At 51.4% G+C, this 20,119-nt stretch overlaps 2 protein-coding genes across 2 annotated transcripts in view; one reads left to right on the forward strand and one right to left on the reverse strand.

The window, feature by feature from the left end:
* Positions 1 to 4,574, forward strand: part of LOC100606147 (sterol 26-hydroxylase, mitochondrial) — a 35,040-nt gene extending 30,466 nt beyond the window's left edge. Inside the window, exons 3-9 of the mRNA XM_003272375.3 lie at positions 1,499 to 1,698; positions 1,829 to 2,026; positions 2,201 to 2,373; positions 3,299 to 3,465; positions 3,658 to 3,736; positions 3,822 to 4,034; positions 4,185 to 4,574. Coding sequence (XP_003272423.2) covers positions 1,499 to 1,698; positions 1,829 to 2,026; positions 2,201 to 2,373; positions 3,299 to 3,465; positions 3,658 to 3,736; positions 3,822 to 4,034; positions 4,185 to 4,304 — 1,150 coding nt within the window. The 3' untranslated portion in view covers positions 4,305 to 4,574. The remainder of the gene's footprint in view (positions 1 to 1,498; positions 1,699 to 1,828; positions 2,027 to 2,200; positions 2,374 to 3,298; positions 3,466 to 3,657; positions 3,737 to 3,821; positions 4,035 to 4,184) is intronic.
* Positions 4,575 to 9,517: 4,943 nt separating this feature from the next.
* PRKAG3 (protein kinase AMP-activated non-catalytic subunit gamma 3) lies at positions 9,518 to 19,366 on the reverse strand. The gene is made up of 14 exons (XM_003272376.4): positions 19,294 to 19,366; positions 18,884 to 18,923; positions 18,309 to 18,464; positions 17,539 to 17,942; positions 16,077 to 16,158; positions 15,557 to 15,615; positions 15,386 to 15,431; positions 15,127 to 15,181; positions 14,799 to 14,925; positions 14,480 to 14,645; positions 12,088 to 12,125; positions 11,772 to 11,918; positions 11,195 to 11,427; positions 9,518 to 10,627 (listed from the first exon to the last, which is right to left on the reverse strand). The coding sequence occupies exons 1-13, from the start codon at positions 19,324 to 19,326 to the stop codon at positions 11,311 to 11,313; spliced, it is 1,470 nt and encodes a 489-aa protein (XP_003272424.1). The 5' UTR covers positions 19,327 to 19,366; the 3' UTR covers positions 9,518 to 10,627; positions 11,195 to 11,310.
* Between the last annotated feature and the right edge of the window lie 753 nt (positions 19,367 to 20,119).

Genomic DNA, 20,119 nt, shown 5'->3' on the forward strand with positions numbered 1-20,119 from the left:
CAACTTGAAGTCCCAACAAATGGGTCTATTCTGGTTTTCATTTCTTTTTCAGCAACACTTTTAGTTTATCTTCTTGCAATTTTCACCTAATATAATAAAGGCAGCTCCTGGGGTGGGGTGTTGAAGGTCATTAAATAAATAATAATTTTTAAAATAAAAAATATATATTAAAAAAAGACTTGACTGGGCGCGGTGGCTCACGCCTGTAATCCCAGCACTTTGGGAGGCCAAGGTGGGCGGATCATGAGGTCAGGAGATCAAGACCATCCTGGCTAACATGGTGAAACCCCGTCTCTACTAAAAAAAAAATACAAAAAATTAGCCGGGTGTGGTGGCATGCACCTGTAGTCCCAGCTACTCAGGAGGCTGAGGCAGGAGAATCGCTTGAACCTGGGAGGTGGAGGTTGCAGTGAGCTGAGTGGATGACAGAGCAAGACTGTCTCAAACAAAACAAAACAAAACAACAAACAAAAAAACTTTATTGGTTTTAAAAATTCAAAAGTAATACTCGCCATGGAAATTCCAATAATAAAATATGAAGTCTCTCGCCCTTCCACTCCTATTGCATCCTCCTTAGGAACCAGTACTGACAGTTTGTTGTGTATTCTCCCCTCTTTATCCAGGAGCATGCAAATATACATGTGGATAGGTAGGATTTTGTCTCCTCTTAAAATTGGACCATATTGTACTTATTGCTCTATAGCTAGCCTTTAAAAAAATGGACCCATACCCAGCTTGCTTAGGAAAGGAAATAGGTTTGAGGAACAGCTGGGAGTGGGGGCAGTCCCTGGGCATTAAGCTTGCTTATGAGAAGTATGTTTCCATCCACGTGAGCACCCTTGCCTAACCAGGGAGGGGGCCTGACCATCTACCGCATGACTGAGGCAAGAGCCTAGAGCATCAGCCTCGTGGGCCTCCCTGTCCCTCTGACCCACTGAGCCAAGCAGAGCATGAAGGCTCAGAGCCTGAGCATTCTGGGAACCCTAACTTGGTCCTTCTTTATTCCTCAGCCTCCGCAGCTCCCCCTTATTTGACATATGGAAGATTCCAGAGCTGTATAATTCCAAGATAATCAGTCAATATTCGCTAAGCATTCACCATGTACCAGGCACTGAGCTAAGCACTTGAACGATGTGAACAAGCCTACTCAGATAGGCACTGTTACTATCCCCATTTTATAGAAAGGGAAACTGAAGCACACAGGAGTTACCTACCTAGGATCTCTCTGCCAGGAGTGGTCAGACCTGTGATTTGGTCCTGGACAGTCTGGTTCTAGATGCCCACCATACCCACTTCTACTCTGCTGTAGCGAGATTCTGGTTTGGGGATTCTAAGATTCTGTCACTTGAGATTTTGGTGATTCTATAATTCTAAATTCTAGGAGTATGAGATTTCTCTTGACTCTGGGTAGGGGGGGTGGACTTCAGGGTGAGAAGATCTCCCTTAATTGAACCCCCATAGAGGCTTATGTTTGTGCTGTTCCTCTGCGTCCCTGCAGGGAAGGACACCACTGGTACCAGCTGCGCCAGGCTCTGAACCAGCGGTTGCTGAAGCCAGCGGAGGCAGCGCTCTATACAGATGCTTTCAATGAGGTGATTGATGACTTTATGACTCGACTGGACCAGCTGCGGGCGGAGAGCGCTTCAGGGAACCAGGTGTCGGACATGGCTCAACTCTTCTACTACTTTGCCTTGGAAGGTACCCTTGCTGGGAGAGGGGCTGGGGAAGGTAATGGGTCAGGGGGAGGTTGTGCTCCCTCTCCTCAAGGGCTCCTGGATTCCATATGTCCTGGTTCTGCCTCCTGTGATGGCCTCTGTGCACTACTCAGCTATTTGCTACATCCTGTTCGAGAAACGCATTGGCTGCCTGCAGCGATCCATCCCCGAGGACACCGTGACCTTCGTCAGATCCATTGGGTTAATGTTCCAGAACTCACTCTATGCCACCTTCCTCCCCAAGTGGACTCGCCCCGTGCTGCCTTTCTGGAAGCGATACCTGGATGGTTGGAATGCCATCTTTTCCTTTGGTGAGGACTCCCAGATTGGGCCCATGGAAGAGAAATGGGGGTGACTCCAGGTCTGTGCGTCAGCGGTCTCTCCCAGGCCTTTTCCCTCATGCTACCAGTTGTTGGAGTGGCTCTTGGTCCTTGGAGATCATGACTTTTGGCTTTGTCCTTTCCTCTTCTCTGTTGCTCTCACAGGGAAGAAGCTGATTGATGAGAAACTCGAGGATATGGAGGCCCAACTGCAGGCAGCGGGGCCAGATGGCGTCCAGGTGTCTGGCTACCTGCACTTCTTACTGGCCAGTGGACAGCTCAGTCCTCGGGAGGCCATGGGCAGCCTGCCTGAGCTGCTCATGGCTGGAGTGGACACGGTGTGTGAAGGGGGAGGGTGAGACCAGGGGCCCCCAGCTCCCAACCTGAACCAGTTCCCTATTATCCCTCACCTGATCCCGACCTTCATCCCTCCAAGGACCTGCTTCTTTTTCTGTAACATGGATACAGCACTAGAAGGAAAATAGAGGGCTTGCTCAGCTTAGCCGAGGTGGGTGGACAGGGGATGGTCCTTTTGTAAGAAGGATTCCATCACCTCCTGGAGCCTCCTCACTCTCTCTGACAGCTGGGAAGTTCATCTCCCATCTATCCAACTTTCTTGCTGCAATTTGAATGGAGAGTTGGAAGAACTCATTCACAAGCACTTTCTTTCTTTTTTCTTTTTTTTGAGATGGAGTCTCACTCTGTTGCCCAGGCTTGAGTGCAGTGGCTTGATCTCAGCTGACTGCAACCTCCACCTCCTGGGTTCAAGCAATTCTCCTGCCTCAGCCTCCCAAGTAGCTGGGATTACAGGCATGCACCACCATGCCCAGCTAATTTTTTTTTTTTAATTTTAGTAGAGACAGGGATTTCAGCATGTTGGTCAGGCTGGTCTTGAACTCCTGACCTCAAGTGATCTGCCCACCGTGGCCTCTCAAAGTGCTGGGATTATAGGCATGAGCCATTGTGTCCAGCCAGCACCTTCTTTCTTTATGGTTCCTATTTCCAGTGCTTTCATCCTGTTGGGTTTCTCTGTGTTGCCGTCCCCTCCTCCACTGAAGGTGTGATTCTCCATCATATGGGCCCTCATCCCACTGTGGATTCATGTTTAGCATGGAGACTGCCATGAACCTTCATGTTTTTTCCTGCTAGGCTTGTGGCAAATTCACTTCTCCCACATTTTGCACACAGCCACTCATACACCCTCCCATTACTGGCCTCTTTCCTAGAAATCGCCCTCACCTGATCTCCCACTCTATCTCCTAGACATCCAACACGTTGACATGGGCCCTGTACCACCTCTCAAAGGACCCTGAGATCCAGGAGGCCTTGCACGAGGAAGTGGTGGGTGTGGTGCCAGCCGGGCAAGTGCCCCAGCACAAGGACTTTGCCCACATGCCATTGCTCAAAGCTGTGCTTAAGGAGACTCTGCGGTAGGAGAGAATGCTGTTCCGGGGGGCACAGGATCTCTGTGTGGGGAGGGAATCAGAGGAGGAAATCCGAAGTGAAGACAGGTGGGCTGGGGCTAGTGACAAAGATGAGATGGGAGAGGTAGGGGAGAAGGAGTGGGGCACTTTGTACCCCCATGAATCCAGAGCAGACCCTAGACATTCTTTTCCCTGCAGCCTCTACCCCGTGGTCCCCACAAACTCCCGGATCATCGAAAAGGAAATTGAAGTTGATGGCTTCCTCTTCCCCAAGAACGTGAGTGGGGCTAGAGGCCCGATTGCCCAGGAGTGCCCTATACCCCCGAAGAGATGCATTCATGCTGCCCAATCTTCCTTTATAGACCCAGTTTGTGTTCTGCCACTATGTGGTGTCCCGGGACCCCACCACCTTCTCTGAGCCTGAGAGCTTCCAGCCTCACCGCTGGCTGAGGAACAGCCAGCCTGCTACCCCCAGGATCCAGCACCCATTTGGCTCTGTGCCCTTTGGCTATGGGGTCCGGGCCTGCTTGGGCCGCAGGATTGCAGAGCTGGAGATGCAGCTACTCCTGGCAAGGGTGAGCTGGGAGAGGCTAGAAGGGTGTGTGGGCAGGGAGGGGTGGAGGAGTCCTGGGAGGAGAGGAAGGGAGGCACAGGCTAGGAGTGTGCAGAGCAGGGAGTGGATGGCAAACACAATCCACCCAACCACATGTGCTCTTTCCCCCCAGCTGATTCAGAAGTACAAGGTGGTCCTGGCCCCGGAGACGGGGGAGTTGAAGAGTGTGGCCCGCATTGTCCTGGTTCCCAATAAGAAAGTGGGCCTGCGGTTCCTGCAGAGACAGTGCTGAGCTGAGTCCCCACCTTGCTGGGGCTTGTCCTAGAGGCTCCAGCCCTGGCACAGTGGTTCCTGGCTGCCGCCATGTCTCAGATGAGGAGGGAGAGAAAGAGGCTGCCAGACTCGAGAGGTGGGAGGAACTCCCTGCACTTCCCACAGACCCTGAGCTTTTGCAACTTCTATCATTTTTGAGCAGCTCCCTCTCAGCTAAAAGGCCACCCCCTTATCGCATTGCTGTCCTTTGGTAGAATACAAAATAAAGGGACTTTTATTTCTTATTGGAGAGCTTTGTCATTCTTTTTGACTACCCAGCATCTGAGGGAATTCCTGTCCTCCAGTGAGTCACGGTGAGAGGCACAGCCGTCTCCGTCCTTGGAAACTGAGAACACCTTTTGCTTTCCCAGACCTCACAGAGAGGCCTTGGTTTCACAAGGCACTGGTTGAGGCCACACCAAGCAGGAACTGCAGTGACTCCCAAGCACTGTGTCAGTCAAGTTGCGGTTGTAGAGAATATAAACCACCCTCTTTGAACAGAAAGAGCAGAGATATAGGCAATGGGGTGCTACAAAAATTATTGGGGGTGCTCGAGACCAGGCTAGAGTTGACCTCCAGCAGGCACTGAGCAGCTTGGGGAGCACCATGTTGGCCACAATCAGGAGGATGAGAGTCTAGAAGCTATTGCTACAACTATTGGCTCTAGAGCTACTCCACATCAACTAAGTTCAAGTAGGTCTGTGCCGGCAAAACAAAACAAAACAGGTCACGCAGGATGACCCCAATCCTGCCTCTCAACACCCATGAAGCCGGCAGTAACTGGACTTGGACCTCTGCGAATGCCTCGCGACTGCTCCTGATAGCAGAAAGGGCAGGAGCTTCTACGTCTCTTCCACCTTCCACATCTCTCACATACAGCTGAGAGGGGGAACCTAAGTCCTGCCTGGAGCACTAGCTGCAAGGGAGCCTAGGGATTACAGCTTTTAACTTTCCAGCCTCCTTACAACAAGGAGCCCACTTGAAGGAAAGTGGGTTGCCATTGAGAGCCACCAATGCATCACAGCACTAGCCTGGAAATTCAGAGTCCAAGCCCCAGCAGTAAATTTTGGTGGAGTCATAGAAAAAAATGAAGTTCACCTTCTTTTTTAAAAATTAATTTGATTTTTTGAGACAGGGTTTCATTCTGTCACCCAGACTGGAGTGCAGTGGCACCATCTTGGCTCACTGCATCCTCAACCCGGGCTCAAGCAATTCTCCCACTTTAGCCTCCTGAGTAGCTGGAACTACAGGTGCGCACCACCTCGCCTGGCTAATTTTTGTAATTTTTTTTGTAGAGACGGGGTTTTGCTATGTTGGCCAGGCTGGTCTCGAACTCCCGAGCTCAAGGGATCTGCCTGCCTTGGCCTCCCGAAGTGTTGGGATTACAGGCGTGAGCCACCGCGACAACCTAAAGTTCACTTTCTTAGGCCTGTGGGAATGATAGGGTTTGAACTCATTTAAAAAATTGTGTCATTGCCCTGATTAAAATACTTCACAACTGCCCTCAGCCCTCAGGTCAAGTTCAAAGTTGTTACTGTGGCTCATAAGACCCACTGTGCCCTGGCACCCTGCACCCTGACCATGGTCGCCCTTTCACAGCTGAGCCTGAATTCTTTGCATGTCTCTGAACACATTGTGTTCTTTCCAGCCTCAATACTTTGTACCTCCTGTCCCCACTCTTGGAACACCCTCTTCCCCAACTGTCATGTCATCACAGAGAGCTTGCTCTTTCTTAGGATTCAGCTCAAATGTCACTGCCTCTGCAGGGCCCTCCCTGACCTCTCTGAGCAATCCTGTGCCCCACCTTCCCCTCCCCTGCTTACAGAGCTGAGCTGTCAGCATGCTCACCTTGTTAGAGATCCAGCTCTCTCCCAACCAACTGTGAATCCCCTGAAGGCCACAAATCAGGCTTCTTTAATGTTGGATCCCAATGTCTAACTGTGTCTAGCACCTAGGAGGTGCTTAGTAAATGTTTCCTGAAAAAAGAGATTGGAATAAGGGGAAAGGAAGAGAAGGGAAGGGGAGAGGAGGACACAGAGTTTTCTACATTGAGAAGGGGAACCCAGCTTGTAATCCCAGCACTTTGGGAGGCCAAGGCAGGCAGACCACTTGAGATCAGCCTGGCCAACATGGTGAAACCCTGTATCTACTAAAAAAAAAAAAAAAAAAAAATTAGCTGGGTGCGGTGGCATGCACTTGTAATCTCAGCTACTAGGGAGCCTGAGGCAGGAGAATCGCTTGAACCCAGGAAGCAGAGGTTGCAGTGAGCCAAAACTCTGCAACTGCACTCCAACCTGCGTGACAGAGCAAGACTCCATCTCAAAAAGAAAATAAAGAAAAAAAAACAAGAAGAACCTAGAGGGAACTGGGAGGAATTACTGATTATACAGATATGCCTCTCAACCCTTCCTGTGTAGTGGATCCACCTGTGAGAGCTCCTTGCAAATGCAGAGGCTGGGGCCGGGCTCCGAGGCTGCCAGGATCTGTGTCACAAAGTCAACCAGAGTGGGATTCTGCCTTCCCCAGTGTGCTGCTCCTTCAAACCAGCAGGGCCGAGCTGCCAAAACAACATGGGTCCCTTAGTCACTTTGGTGGTGCTTGGGTGAGGGGAAGTCTGTGATGAGACTTGGATTGCGGTTTTGTAGCAGTTGTGCAAGGTGATGTCAGTGTTCATGGTCTTGCAGCTCAGTTAATGAATTGATCTCACGTGGAAGTCCAGGAAGACTTTGTATATCCACACAATGAAATATTATTCACCCATAAGAAAGGAATGAAGTGCTGTCTTGCCTTCTTAAACAACAAGGCGGCACTCTTTTTTTTTTTTTTTTTTTTTGAGACAGTCTCGCACTTTCGCCCAGGCTAAAGTGCAGTGGCATGATCTTGGCTCACTGCAACCTCCGCCTCCTGGGTTCTCGCCATTCTCCTGCCTCAGCCTCCCAAGTACCTGGGACTACAGGCGTTCACCACCATGCCCGGCTAATTTTTTCTATTTTTAGTAGAGACGGGGTTTCACTGTGTTAGCCAGGATGGTCTCGATCTCCTGACCTCGTGATCTGCCCACCTCGGCCTCCCAAAGTGCTAGGATTACAGGTGTGAGCCACTGCACCCAGCCTTATTTTTTTTTTTAGATGGAGTTTCACTCTTGTCACCCAGGCTGGAGTGCAATGGCACGAACTCGGCTCACTGCAACCTCCGACTCCCAGGTTCAAGCGATGCTCCTGCCTCAGCCTCCCGAGTAGCTGGGATTATAGGCACCCGCTACAACGCCTGGCTAATTTTTTGTATTTTTAGTGGAGACGGGGTTTCACCATGCTGGCCAGGCTGAGCCTCGAACTCCTGACCTCAGGTGATCCACCCACCTTGGCCTCCCAAAGTGCTGGGATTACAGGCATGAGCCACCGCGCCTGGCCAAGGTGGCACTCTTATAAATAAAAATAGACAGGGTACCCAGTGTTGCCTGGCTATCTACATGCCCATCTACATCCTGGGCATGTAGATGGAAGTTTTAGCTCTGAGTGCATTTTGGCTTGGTAATAGGAGTTTGTTTCTAGGTCATTATTTATGACTCCAGTTTTAATATGCATATCAAATAAAAACTTTGGCAATTGTCATGAAAGGAACTGCAGGATGTTGTAATGAACACTTCTGCATTTAAGGAGGTCTGGGAGAAGGGTGGTGAGAATGGTAATGAGTCATACATCTATGTTGTGCCACTACCCTTAGCCCTTGCTTCTTGGAGACCCTAGGCATAATTAAATAATAGCTAGACCCCATCATATGACAAACAATTGACTAGCTATGAGCATGGGGCATCCTCATTTCTCAGCCCAGTCTCATGTTCGTCATGTGCTATTAGTCATTAAGTCTCTAGCATTTATAGAAAATAAACACAGTTGCTCAGTTCCCACCTCCTAATGAGGAAATTAGTACTCCAGGAATGGAGCCCTGGAATCTGCATTTCGTAAGGCTTCTTTGGTGATCCTGATGCACGTCCAGGGTGGAGAGCTACTGAAGGGGTTGTGAGAAGAGAGACGGGAAAGCGAAGGAAGCTACAGAAACCCAGAGAGGCCCGCAGAGGTCTGAGGAGAGGCTGGGGGCACGGAGGCAGCAATGCCTGGAAAACCAGCCCCGCCCCAAGTTCACATGCAGGAACAGAGTGGGCGGCACAGCGGGCTGCACACAAGGCGCGTCTTCGATTCAAAGCTGGAGTAGAAGAAGCAGCCGCAGCCCCGGTGGCAACTCCGTGACTCTTTTCTAGCAGCCATGATGGCTGCAAGGTCTGGGCTGTGACCAAAGGAGGCGTCTGAGGCAGGGAGGATGGCATGTGCCCTTACAGAAGGTCCCACAGAGCAGAGCCACCCACAGGCACAGCCTTAAAGGACCGACCTGTTACAAGATCCCAGAGCCCCAGGCTCCCCAGGAACACTGTCACTGGAAAGATCCTCTCTGGGCCCAGACCCAACCATCACCCAGCTCCAATCCTCTCCCTTGAGCCCAAGACCCTGGACCTTCCCGGGCGGGACCACAGCAGAGCCAGCACTGACCCTCAGGTTTTGGCAAAATGTCTAGTGAGAGAACATCTTCATTTATGGTCCAACTAATTCAGTACAAAGCCTCTGCTTCTCGCTCTGTGAGGTAAGGGGAAGGGGTCATGTTTTAGAGACAGTAACCTCCCTCTTCTCTGGACAGCCAGACATGTGGTGCCCATTGCCACAGGGAAGGTGACATAGCAGAAGCGAGCTTGGCTTCGGAATTTCAAAAGCTTGATTCTGAAAGTGGGTAGCAAGAACTCAGGACACTTACAGTGCATTTGGAAGAATATATGATGGGTTAAAGAATAAAAGCCTCCTCTCTCCCGCACTGGTCAAATTTCCATAGGTTGGCAGGGCTTGGGGAGCAAGGTGAATGTTGACATTTCTGGAATCCTTGAGAAAAGGACTCTGAGAAGGAGGTTGTGGCTAAAGAGGGGGAAAGTATGACAAATACTCCATATAGGTTTGGAGGTGGTAAGTGTAGGCAAGCACTGGGTAGAAGAACCCACACGCTTCCTGGGTAGAGCCTGGGAAAACAGCAAGCCACAGAGCGGAACAGGGCACTGGGCTGTCTATCTTAGCAGTTGGTCTGGAACAGAATTACTGAGCTTCCTGAAGCCAGAGGGTGTGCAGGGCCAAGAGCTAGAATCTTCCACATGCTCCAAGCCACAGGTCCCCAAATAGGCTTTGTGGAAGTGAAGGAGCCCCTGGCAGACCATGCATGGCCAACTGATGACCAGATGGGGACGGGATGTCCAAGCAGGTGCTGGCATGGACGGATGATGATGGCTGAGGAAGAGAGTCTTACATGACTTAAAGCCACATCCCCACCCGACCGAGCTTAACCCCAGGAAAAGGTCAGGGGGAGACTTTGAATTGACTGAGATTAATTTCTACCATCTGCTGAAACGGGGTTCCTAATAGAAATTACGTTCTGTATTAGAAAAATAAAGTTATGCTTCTTGCAGATTAGAGTTTGTAGGCTGAGTTGTACCTACTATATAAGTAATGAATTAATATTTTCTTTACGATTTTGTAAAGAAAGGAGAAGAAAGAAATTTCAGTAGAATAGTGCTACATTGCAAAAGAAATGCCACCTGTGATTTTTATCAATTTTCCTTCTTGTCTTTGAATTTACAAAGCACAAGGCTCTTGCCACAAGTTCAGGTCAAGTGACTGCAGCATTTTGAGTGAAACCTATAAAATCTAAGTTCGTGGATTCTTCCTTTTGTTTTGTTTTCTCAATTGCTCATTCTCAGGGGTCCATATACAAGGCCATCCATCCCTGGGGACTAAGAACATGGCTCACTGCGAGAGCTAAGTTTTCTGGACAAGAATGGAGGGAGGACTCCCCACCTCCAACAGGCAGTTCTATAAATAATGGCTGCTCCATGTGGCCCCTGAAATGCAGCATTTCAGCAGCCTTGAAATGACAAAGCCTGGAGAGTAGGAGGGCAGTGGCAACGTTGCTGGGAACAACAGCTGGGACTCCCAGGAGCTGAAGGCTGAAGCCATAGGTAGTCCAGAAACCGAGGAATCCAGAAGCCCTGACTAAACCCACTGGGGCCGTCTGACCCAGTTAGGCGGCAAGGGGATGGGTGGGCATGGAGCACAGATGGCCCTGGGGTAATCCTAGTGCCTCTGGTTCAGGGACCTCCAAGCTTGACTCAGCTGTTCTCCTTAATTTCATCATCCCATGGTGCACTGGGCATGCCTGAGGGCTTCTGGGAGCACAGGTAGGGCAAGGGCAATTTGGGAGGACTGAAGAAGCCTGTGGGGAAAAGAAAAGAGAAGATGGTGACCACATAGGAGGGGCAGCGGCCTTTCCAACAGGGGAGTCTTGCCAGCCATGGCGAGTAGATGGAATCTGTGCCCATCCTCTGCAAGCCCCTAGCAAACGTGTGACCAGGAAAGAGTCTGAGATCATGTCACATTTCCTGAGATGAGCACGTAGGTAGAATCTCCTTCCTTTAAGCTTTAGTTCTTACTAGGTATGGAAATTCCATCTAACAAATGTTTATATAGTTTGCTGCCTTCTAATGGGATTTCCAGCAGGTGGAAATTGAATAGTGAGGGAACAAGTAAATCTTCCCAGTGTCTGAAGTCACATCGCTGCCTTAGCTTTTAGCCGGGACTCTGTCCCTCCCTTCTAGGAGAGTCTCCATGACCTTAGCTGAAAATGGGACAAAGTGGGGACCTGCAAGTCCTTACACTTGCAGTTTTCACAGGGCTGCTCAGCTTTGAGCTTGGCCACTCCCATCCTCAGGGTGTCCCAATCTGAGATCCAGGAAATCAGGAAGACTAAGAGTCTGGTGTCATGGCCCAGGGCAGAGCCTACCTCAATCACAGCTGAACCAGCAAATGGGGGTGGGGGAAGATGAAGGCTGAGTTCTCCGGCTCCCTTCATTGGCTTCCAGGTGTGCAGGTGGCTTGGGATTGAGGACTCGGATCTTCTCAGGCCCCGAGGGCATCGATGCCAGCAGGGCTGAGCACCAGTGCCTGAAGGATGTCGGAGAGGGAGACCACGCCCAAGAGATGCTGGGTCTCATCCACTAGCACCAGCCTGTGTACCTGTGGGTCCGCAGTGTTCAGTGAGGGGGCAGAGCCATGGGGCTACAGCAGCTACTGAGGTTGGTGCCAAGAATCAGGGGAAACAACCCAACATGACTGAGGGAGAGAGTGTCTCCTAGGAACCAGTTAGAGATGGCTGTGACTGGCCTAGGGTGATCAGCTGGCAGTGACCCCTGGCATAAGGGCCCCATGGACAGGACCAGGTGCAGGCCAGTGTGGGCACCAGGAGTTGGTCATGAAATGGAAGGATAGGCCAGGTGCCCGATGTTCAGGGATGGCTGGAGCCATGCATGAGAAGGACTGGGCTATATGTGTTGGGGGCATGAATGGAGGGCACAGGGTACCTGCTCCCGAGCAATCCTGTCGATCACTTCCCCCAAGCTCTCATGGGGCTGGCAGGAAAGGACTCCCTCCAGACATAGTGTCCTCTGCCTCAGGGCTTCTCCCACACTCATGTCCAGGTGGTTGTAGGTTTGCTGGGCAGCCAGGTGCTGGGGCAGAGAGAGAAGTATGGCTCCTAGTCACCCCCTTGCCTGGGCTCCTACCCTACAGATGTCAACCCCTGCATATTTGTCAAGGTCCCCCTGGTCCACAGAGGCTCCCACCCATCCCCACACCCTTAGCCTCCCTGCAGCATCCCACCTTTCCAGCGACACTTACAATCACATCAAAGCGGGAATAGAGGCCCACGACCTGACCTGCAGAGGGTGGTTGAGGAGGGCGGGGGGAGAAAGACAGGGAAGAGGCTTCGATCAGAACAGGGGTGCTGTATAGAGGCCCTAGGGCTATTTGCATCAGGGTGCCACTACCAGAACCCAAGGATCAAACTTAGCATCCCAGAGTGAGACAGCCTGACATTGAGCATCCTGAGGAAATGCAGTGTGAGTAACATGGCATCACCTACGAAATAGTCTAGCCTCGAATTTATTGCCCAAATCTCTTCAAGTCTTTAGATATAATTTCAGTTTACAGGAAACACAGGAATAGAGAACAAAGTAAAGGCCAGCTCTAGAAAGCAAACACACAAATCTGGATGTGGGGTATCCTATAAGACAACTGACCCAGGCTTTTCAACTCACCCATGTCATAACAATTTAGGGGGAATGGAGCTGTTCTAGATTTAAAGAGATTTAAGGAACAAAAGGCATGAATGTAAACCATGGACTTCAATTGGATCCTGTTTTGAACACATCAACTATGAAAAATACATTCCCTTGGGAGGCCGAGGTGGGTGGATCACAAGGTCAGGAGTTCAAGACCAGCCTGGCCAACAGGTTGAAACCCCATCTCTACTAAAGATACAAAAAATTAGCCAGGTGTGATGGCACGCACCTGTACACCCAGCTATTTGGGCGGCTGAGGCAGGAGAATTGCTTGAATCCGGGAGGTGGAGGTTGCAGTGAGCCAAGATTGCACCATTGCATTCTAGTCCAGGCGACAGAGCAAGACTCTGTCCCAAAAAAAAAAAAAAAAAAAAAAAAAAATTCTTGGCCAGTCACGGTGGCTCATGCCTGTAATCCCAGCACTTTGGGAGGCCAAGACAGGTGGATCACTTGAGGTCAGGAGTTGGAGACCGGCCTGGCCTATATGGTGAAACCTCATCTCTACTAAAAATACCCCCCCAAAAATTAGCTGGGCATGGTGTTGTGTGCTTGTAATCCCAGCTACTCAGGAGGCTGAGGCACAAGAATCGCTTGAACTTGGGAGGCAGAGGTTGCAGTGAGCCGAGAAGGCGCCACTGCACTTTAGCTTGAGTGACAGAGGGAGACTCCGTCCCAAAACAACAACAAAAATACCCAGCATTCTTGAGGAAATGGAGAAGTGAGAATAAGGATTGGATGTCAGACAATAATATGAATTATTCATGGTTTTGTTTGGTGGTATAAAATGCACTTTTTTGGGGGGGGAGGTCTCGCTCTGTTGCCAGGCTGGAGTGCAGTGGCGTGATCTTGGCTCACTGCAACCTCTGCCTCCCAGGTTCAAGTGATTCTCCTGCCTCAGCCTCCCGAGTAGCTGGGGCTAGAGGTGTGCGCCACCATGCCCAGCTAATTTTTTTTGTAGTTTTAGTAGAGACAGGGTTTCAACATATTGGCCAGGATAGTCTTGATCTCTTGACCTCGTGATCCGCCCACCTTGGCCTCCCAAAGTGCTGGGATTACAGGCATTAGCCACTGCCTCTGGCCAAAAATACACTTGTTTTAAGAGGTGCAGACGAAAGTGTTTAGGGGTGAAATGACATGATGTCCGTAATTTACTTTGAATTACTTCAGAGAAAAAGATGAACTGGTTATAGCAATATAGTAACAGTAGTTAACCTAGGCAATGGATATAGGTGGTTCATTATGCAATTTCTTTCTACCATTTTTATACATTTGAAGCTTTTTATAATCAAAAATAAATTGAAAACACTTCTTGATATCTATCTTAATTATGGTGATTTTAGCTTTGAAATATTTCATAGCCATCATTCAACCAAAGAAATAATCTTGTCGTTTCTCTAGCCTTTTTTCAGTGTAGGAAACTGAGATCTGGCTGGGGGCCCGAGGTCCCATGGCACATTTTATTTTTTTAATTTTATTATTTTGTTATTATTATTTTAGAGACAGGGTCTTGCTCTGTTGCCCAGGCTGGAGTGTCACTGTATGTAAACTCAAACTCCTGGCCTCAAGCAACCTTCTCGCTCTGGCCCCTCTCAAAGTGCTGGCGTTACAGCCATGCACCATGTGCCTGGCTCCATTTGAAGATGAACTAAAACTAAAATCTGCTGCTTCCTCTCACTATGCCCATTTTTGTGCATATAACCTTTTAAATCCTCCTGTGAAGTCAGAAAGATGAATGTTGTGAAGAATCCCATTTCACAAAGGAGGAAACTGAGGCACAGAGAGGCTAAGCAACTGGCCCAAGTCTCAGAGCAGTTGGAGACTTCTAATCCCCAGTCCATCCTGTACCCCCCACAGGGATGGCATGGGAACCCCTGCCCTTCCCATATTCTCCCCACCAGGTTCTCCCAGGCCCCAGCCCAGCCCGAGCCTCTCATCCTGGGAGTGGGTACCACATTCGTTGACCACAGGCAGTGCAGACACACGCCGGTCCACAAAGATGTCCAGTGCAGTCAGGATGGGTGCTGTCTCCAGCACCACAGCCAAGTCTCGGAATGTGCCGATGCCCAAATCTTGGATAGTGCGGTACAGGAAGGAGGGCCGGGGCAGCAGAGAACCCTGGTAAGGATGGGGACCCGGTGGAGATCAGGGATCCAGCAGCTTCAAGAGGGCTCCCAGCTCTTCCCCCCGACTCCTAGGGCTGAAGACTCCTCAGGTCCTCTGATCACCTGCCCAGGTCTCCCCCTTCCTCCCACCTGGGCCCAGGCTTACAAAGATATGCAAGAACTTGAGCAGGCGTTTGTGTGTGAGGATATGGAGTACGTTGCCTGACACCGGGTCCAGAACAGGCAGGCGATGGATCCGGTTCTTGATGAGAGTGTAGACAGCGTCGAACAGGCTGCAGAGATGGGAGCAGTGAGCCTCAGGGCAGCCTGGCGAGAGACAACCTCCATCCCAGCCCCCTAAAAAGGAGGGCAGGGCACCAAGGCTCCCTTGTCTGTGTGCCGCCTAGGATGAAGAGGTGAGTTCAGAGCTGAGTGGGACTGGGGAAGGGGACTGTGGGAGGAGGAGGCTCAGGTGAATGAGCAGAGACACCCACCTGTCATTAGGAGAGATGGAGACCAGAGGCTTGAAGCAGCCTTGCAGGTAGATCTCTGCAGAAAGAGCCAGAGTCAGGCCAGGGGAGCTGGTCACCTGCCTTGCCTTGCAGTCCCAGGCAGCTTCCCTTCCGTCAGGCACCCGAGGCTCCTATTGTCCCTCCCCTGTTGGCTCCAGGACATACCCACTGCCCATCCTCCACCTTAGGCCCTGACCCACCCTCACCAACAGCCCCTTTCCGGGTTCCTCTCTCCACTCACCCCTCCAGGTCTCAATCTTATGTTGTTCAATCTCATAGATCTGGACCTAGAGACATCGACAGGACTCCAGAAGTCAGACAGACGTGGGCTTCTAGGGCACCAGGCTCCAGGAGGACGCCCCTCCGCCCCCTCCCCCCCGGGTGCCCGTAAGATTCCCAGCCCACTCCTCACCAAGGGGGACCTGTAGTACCGATGCAGCACCAGGATGAAGTCAGTGATTGTCAGCATCCCTGCAGAGGAGGGGAAGGGAGGTCAGCCTGGGGCCTTTGGGTGGAAGGCAGGTTGAGGGTCAGATCCCCCCCCCACCCTGCCAGTGTCCTTGCACTGAGACACAGCGGGTACTGTGGGAACAGGACAGTGGGGCAGCCCCCTAAGCCTGAGAAGTGGGGCTCTTTCTCTCCTGCCTCCCCCCATTTGCTCCCTAGCACCTATGCAGTTGCTCCCTAGGGCCATGCAGTAGCGGAGCTGAAAGGTATCAGCTGGTCACAGCAGCTCCACAGATGGCGAAATTGAGCCCCAGGGTCTCCCAGCTGGCCATGCAGACTTGGGATGGACTTTCCCCCACCCTGGCCCCTGGCTGGGCTTGGCCTGAAGCCAAGCTTGTGGTATATCAGAGATCAGCCCCAGAACAACCGTACGAGGTCCCCCCTCCCCTTCTCCATCTCCCTTCACTTCCCCAGCCTCTCCTCACCCACAAAGCTCTGCTTCTTGCTGTCCCATAGAGGGGCTGCCCGCACACCGTTGGCCACCAGAGCAAAGAAGGCCTTCTTGATCTGAGGGGCCAGGGAGAACAGTCAAGGGTGGGTCCTGAGAGACCCTCACCCTCCTCTCTGCCCCTCAGTGGGTACCTCCCATCTGCCTGCTGTCCCTTCCCTGTCCCACCCAGGGTTCTTCCATGGGGCCTTCTCCTGGACCCTCCTCTACACCAGCTGTCCTGTCTTTCTCATGTCACAGTACACGCTAGACATGATCGTTGCTGGGGACATGTGGTACATAGATAAGGCTGTGGCCTGAGACACAGAGCCCCTCACCTGGCACACCAGGGAGTGAGAAATTCTAAGTTCATGTTTCCATTTTTAGAGGGCATGTGTGTACAGACACAGTCTAGTTTTTGATAGACTAAGTACCGGAGGCATAGTTATTTACATAACATTTGCATATTTACATACTTTTTTTGTAGATAAATTTTATATTGACTCATTTTGTGCCCCGTCCTAAGCAGCACTATCTGCACATGCTGGTTATATTTTTTAACACACCCTAAAACAAATATAAAGCTACTGAAATAGACGTATTTTTTCATGAACCACTAGAATCAAAACGTGTGCTATGGACAATACATATACTGTGTTTTGGGAAACGCTGCACTGCATAACAATGATAAGAATAAGATTATATACGTTTATAGCTTAGCCTAATGGAAGAGCAGGTGCCAGAGCTCATTATATTTTCTGTTACCAAAAGGGTCCCCTACTCTTTGTTCTAAGTCACTCTGTAATGTCTTTTTTTTTTTACATGAAGTTTCGCACTGTCACCCGGGCTGGAGTGCAGTGGCATGATCTCGGCTCACTGCAACCTCCGCCTCCCGGGTTCAAGTGATTCTCCTGCCTCAGCCTCCTGAGTAGCTGGGATTACAGGCACCCACCACCATGGCCAGCTAATTTTTTGTATTTTTTTTTTTTTAGTAGAGATGGGGTTTCACCATGTTGGCCAGGCTGGTCTCGAATTCCTGACCTTGTGATTTGCCAGCCTTGACCTCTGAAAGTGCTGGGATTACAGGCGTGAGCCACCGTGCCCGGCCTCTGCAATGTCTTACACATACTTTGTTCACTCTTTATACTGGGTAGTCCAAGAATCCTCTGAACTATGTAGGGTGCAGCAGGCATTTCAATCCCCATTTTAGAGACAAGAAAGGTAATGTAACTCAAGGTCCTACCGATACTAAGTGGCAGAGCTGTGATGACAATTACGTGTGCTCACAGAGAGTAGAAGCTCTCCCTCCCCCAACTGGCCTCCATAGTGCTAAGAAGGAGTCCTTTCAGGGGGCTTGCAGGGGCACCTGGCTTGGCAGGGTATCCTGCAGGGTGGGAGTGGCGGCTGCAGCACTGTGTGGATGGAGAGTGAGTACAGGTTGGGCAGAGCCATGGCCTCACCTCCAGCATGGTGTCGAAGATGACCAGCTTGGAGCTAGTTGCCATGGCATCGTAGCAGGTGTGCTCCTGCATGAAGCGCATGTAGATCTGGGCGCCGGGTTTCCGCAGTTCGTCATCCCAGCCCAGCTTGGGAAATGGGGCCTGCAGGGACAGGCACCGGGCAGGCCTCTCTTCCACCAGGTCTTCTAGCTCACACTCCCAGGCCTCTGTGGCTGGGAACTCCGTGGCCAGCTCCACATCATCTGTGCTAGAGCCTGCAGCTGAGGCTGTACAGTCAGAGGGGAGGCAGTCCCACCCTGCTGGTGGAGTGCCCACCCTGGCAGGATCAGCTTGAGCCAAGGGTGTGGCCTTGGGGAATGTGGCCTCCAGCCCGGTGGACTCAGCAGCTGGCCTGGACCAGGGACCTGTTTGGGGGAGGAGGGGAAGAGGACAGTAACTCCATCTTCCAAAGCACGTTCTCATCTGCTGTCGTCATTCATCTCACAGCAGCCTTGGGAAGCCTGGATGCCGTGGCCCTATTTTGCAGGTGAGGGGCTAACCTGAGAGTCACCCCAGATAGTGGCTCTGTCCCATCTTTCTGAGTTGGCCATGCTGGCCTCTGGCACTGCAGTGCAGTTGTTCTCTACCACGCAGGGAGACTGAGGCCACAAGATGAGGGTTGGGTCCAACTCTGTGCTATGGAGGGACCTGAGGCAGAGCCCAGACCCAGGCTCCTCTGGGACTTCCCGCTCCCCTGGCTCCCATCTCCCCAGAACTGGCCTTGGCCTCACCTTCCCCCTGACCTGGTGGCTCCCCTTCCTCCAATACTTTCTGCCTTGTCCATCTCGAGGCATTGGCCCTCCGTTTCCCGCGGATTCTTTCTGAGCTGCTGGTCACAGCTGGTGATGGCCATGAGCTGCTGTTTTTTTGCTCTAGGAAGCTCATCTCTGGAAGAGGAATGGGGCCTGTTTGGTTAATAGGGAGTAATACATCAAAATCAATTCAAATGTTATTCATAATCTTTAGGATTTGCAAGCTTCCAATGGGCTTTTCTCCAACATATTTCTCATTTAAAACTTACGGCAGCCTTATAAGGCAGGCATTATTATCATCCCTGTCTTGCTAGTGAGGGACCAGAAATTCAGAGAGGTTAAGCAATTTGCCGCAAATCACACAGCAAGTAAGTGGGAAAGTCACTTCTGAAAAGAGGAAATTGGAGGTGAGGGAAACACACCTGGGGAAAGGAGGCAGAACAATGAGGAAGAAAGACCAAAAGGAGGAAGATAAAAGCCAGGCTGGGAGGGAATTGGGGTCCCAGAAAAGTAGGGGAAGAGGTTAGGCCCCAGGGAGGGGGCATTCTCCCTACCTTGATGCTCAGAAACCCCAAGGCTGCTCCAGGAAGGGGTCTGTGGGGAGAAGAATTTCTGAAGGAGTGGGGAAAGTGCCTTACATTCCCAAACCCCTTCTCCCTGCACACACGCCTACACACCCATGCACACCAATACACACGCTCAGACACATGGCCATACACAAACAGACATGCAGCCATACACAAACACACACAGAAACACACACACGTCCAAACACTCCCAGGCACACAGAACCACACACACTCACAATACATATGCCCAGACACGCACATGCCCATATTCACGAGAAAATCCAGACCAAACACACACCAGAAGACACGCACGCCCAGAAACACATTCACAGCCCGTGCTCTCAATCTTCTGGCCTCAGCTGCCCTGGCTCCAGCTCCCCTGGGACCCCCCATACCCTGCGCAGTACGTGCTCCAGCTCGGGCTCCATGTAGCCAGCCCCGGACCAACAGAGAGCAAGTATGCGACACTGTGGCTGGGCCGCACTATTCTGGGCCCGGCCCCGGGCACCCTGCCCTGCCAGGATCGGTTTCTCTTTGATTGGGTGCCAGGCAATAAGAGGCAGGGGCCCCCACTCGCTCAGCTGCTCCAGCCCTGAAGGCTGGGGGTTGCTGGGAGGGAAGGGGTGCACCTGATAATCTGGGTACTTGGTCCTCAGCTGCCTCCTGGGTCACTGAGGACAAGCTAGAGGGACCCTTTTTGAGGGGCTTGGAGCATGTGGGAACATGGGCACTGAGCAGAGTTGGGCTCTCAGAGTCTTGAGCCCCTATTCCAAAGGCCTCCCTCATCTTTATCAGGCACCAAAGCAGGGAACATGGAGGCAGGTCAGCATAACTTTCTTCCTTGTTCTAATTTCAGTAGAGGGTGGTGCTGGAGTTAGAAAGGGCAAGTTGCAGCCAGCTCAGAGGCTGGAGATGAGGCAAGGGGTTTGTGGGTAGTCCAGGAGAGCAGCTAATGTATGTCCAGATGTCCAGATTTGAGTCCCTGGAGCCTGTCCCTCTCTCAGGTGAAGGAGATGGAGTGGGTGTTTCAGGCAGGTGAAGAGCCGTGAGAATCACCTCGAAGGCGTGGGGAGCACTGAGAGCTCCCCGCAGGGGAAGAGACACCTGTTTCCACCCGTGGTTGGGAGATATGCCTGGGTGTGCAGGTGTCCCAGCCCCCAACCCTCTGTGAGTGCTATGCCTACATCTGTGGTGCCAACAGGATCCCAGCCTGGCTCCAGT

The sequence above is a fragment of the Nomascus leucogenys genome, chromosome 22a (genome assembly GCF_006542625.1).
Source record: "Nomascus leucogenys isolate Asia chromosome 22a, Asia_NLE_v1, whole genome shotgun sequence".
Lineage (NCBI taxonomy): Eukaryota > Metazoa > Chordata > Mammalia > Primates > Hylobatidae > Nomascus > Nomascus leucogenys.

Excerpts from the sequence above, each read along its gene's own strand:
- PRKAG3 (XM_003272376.4), bottom strand. The coding sequence starts at position 19,326 with ATGGAGCCCGAGCTGGAGCACGTACTGCGCAGG. Across the intron at positions 17,943-18,308 it reads GCCACCAGGTCAGGGGGAAG|GTCCCTGGTCCAGGCCAGCT; the intron begins GTGAGGCCAAGG and ends TCCCCCAAACAG. Across the intron at positions 12,126-14,479 it reads GCCTGTGGTCAACGAATGTG|GTCAGGTCGTGGGCCTCTAT; the intron begins GTACCCACTCCC and ends CACCCTCTGCAG.